The following is a 2,500-nucleotide window of genomic DNA, read 5'->3' as shown; positions in this document are numbered from 1 at the left end:
GACACATTTAATAAAAATCAATCAATCAATCAATCATCAATCATATTACAGATACACTCTCAGCCATTCATTCACACACTGGTCATTGTTTTCAACCTTCTCCATCCTAGGCGGAGAGCCGATCTCAATAGAGGACTGCTGTAAGGATGGTCGGGAACGCGGCATGGCTAATGAAGACTGCACAGCCATCGGTCTCATCTCAGAGTCAGCCACATGCAGGTGAGCAGGTGTCACCTCAGAGTCAGCCACATGCAGGTGAGCAGGTGTCACCTCAGAGTCAGCCACATGCAGGTGAGCAGGTGTCACCTCAGAGTCAGCCACATGCAGGTGAGCAGGTGTCACCTCAGAGTCAGCCACATGCAGGTGAGCAGGTGTCACCTCAGAGTCAGCCACATGCAGGTGAGCAGGTGTCACCTCAGAGTCAGCCACATGCAGGTGAGCAGGTGTCACCTCAGAGTCAGCCACATGCAGGTGAGCAGGTGTCACCTCAGAGTCAGCCACATGCAGGTGAGCAGGTGTCACCTCAGAGTCAGCCACATGCAGGTGAGCAGGTCTAATCTCAGAGTCAGCCACATGCAGGTGAGCAGGTGTCACCTCAGAGTCAGCCACATGCAGGTGAGCAGGTCTCATGTCAGAGTCAGCCACATGCAGGTGAGCAGGTCTCATGTCAGAGTCAGCCACATGCAGGTGAGCAGGTGTCATCTCAGAGTCAGCCACATGCAGGTGAGCAGGTGTCATGTCAGAGTCAGCCACATGCAGGTGAGCAGGTCTCCTCTCAGAGTCAGCCACATGCAGGTGAGCAGGTCTCCTCTCAGAGTCAGCCACATGCAGGTGAGCAGGGGCTCTCTGTTACTTTGCTCTCATTGATCACAAATCTATACGGGCTAAATCTAGATTCGGCTACATACTAAGGGCCCTACAGACATTTCCCTTTTCCCCCACACTAAGGGCCCTACAGGCAGGTCCATGACATACATGTCATGTATGTCTGTAGGGCTGCACTAGCGCCTCCTTTGGTCGGGCGGGGCGCCTGTTCGGGGTGGAAGGGAACTGGGGGGAATAGCATGATCCTCCCACGTGCTATACGTCCAGTGAAGCTCCCACTGTCAGGTGAAAAGAAGCGGCTGGCAACTGCACATGTATCGGAGGAAGCATGTGTGTGTCTACAGCTCTCCCTAAAATGAGGGGAATCAGAAAATAAAAAAAACAAATCTATACACCATATGACTTAAGAGGGCTAGTTAGAGGAGTTGCCTGAGGCTGCTGTTCCCTGTCACTATGCAAGCTTACAGGTTCTATCTATACTAGAGAAGCACCCCACACTATTGACCCCAGGGGATATGGCCTATAGCACGTGTCTGTAGGGCCCTTAGTGTGGGGGGAAATGTCTGTAGGACCCTTAGTGTGGGGGGAAATGTCTGTAGGGCCCTTAGTGTGGGGAGAAATGTCTGTAGGACCCTTAGTGTGGGGGGAAACCTTAGTGTGGGGGGAAATGTCTGTAGGGCCCTTAGTGTGGGGGGAAATGTCTGTAGGGCCCTTAGTGTGGGGGGAAATGTCTGTAGGGCCCTTAGTGTGGGGAGAAATGTCTGTAGGACCCTTAGTGTGGGGGGAAACCTTAGTGTGGGGGGAAATGTCTGTAGGGCCCTTAGTGTGGGGGGAAATGTCTGTAGGGCCCTTAGTGTGGGGGAAATGTCTGTAGGGCCCTTAGTGTGGGGGGAAATGTCTGTACGGCCCTTAGTGTGGGGGGAAATGTCTGTAGGGCCCTTAGTGTGGGGGAAATGTCTGTAGGGCCCTTAGTGTGGGGGGAAATGTCTGTAGGGCCCTTAGTGTGGGGGGAAATGTCTGTAGGGCCCTTAGTGTGGGGGGAAATGTCTGTAGGGCCCTTAGTGTGGGGGGAAATGTCTGTAGGGCCCTTAGTGTAGGGGGAAAGGGAAATGTCTGTAGGGCCCTTAGTGTGGGGGGAAATGTCTGTAGGGCCCTTAGTGTGGGGGGAAACCTTAGTGTGGGGGGAAATGTCTGTAGGGCCCTTAGTGTGGGGGGAAATGTCTGTAGGGCCCTTAGTGTGGGGGAAATGTCTGTAGGGCCCTTAGTGTGGGGGAAAATGTCTGTAGGGCCCTTAGTGTGGGGGAAAATGTCTGTAGGGCCCTTAGTGTGGGGGGAAATGTCTGTAGGGCCCTTAGTGTGGGGGGAAATGTCTGTAGGGCCCTTAGTGTGGGGGGAAATGTCTGTAGGGCCCTTAGTGTGGGGGGAAATGTCTGTAGGGCCCTTAGTGTGGGGGGAAATGTCTGTAGGGCCCTTAATATGAGTTTGCTGTACCTTACCATAAATCTCCAGCCACATTATTCACTTCACGTGAGAGTAGGAGACACTAAATAGTGATGGGGTAATAACAGCCATGCTGGTAACCCTAGAAGGTGTGCTCCCACAGGTTCAAGGCCCATAAGCCACGGAGATCTGTTGCTTAATTTGCACCCTGATGGCAAACACATTTAAGTGACCC

General features: G+C 53.0%; 1 protein-coding gene across 2 annotated transcripts in view; it reads left to right on the top strand.

Moving 5' to 3' along the window:
• Window positions 1-2,500, top strand: part of fbln1 (fibulin 1) — a 53,212-nt gene that overhangs the window by 8,839 nt on the left and 41,873 nt on the right. For both annotated transcript variants that reach the window (XM_083663059.1, XM_083663060.1), the window contains exon 2: window positions 111-219. In XM_083663059.1, coding sequence (XP_083519185.1) covers window positions 111-219 — 109 coding nt within the window. The remainder of the gene's footprint in view (window positions 1-110; window positions 220-2,500) is intronic.

Source organism: Poromitra crassiceps (genome assembly GCF_964638095.1).
Source record: "Poromitra crassiceps genome assembly, chromosome: 30".
Lineage (NCBI taxonomy): Eukaryota > Metazoa > Chordata > Actinopteri > Beryciformes > Melamphaidae > Poromitra > Poromitra crassiceps.
This window is presented reverse-complemented; position numbering and strand designations above follow the sequence as displayed.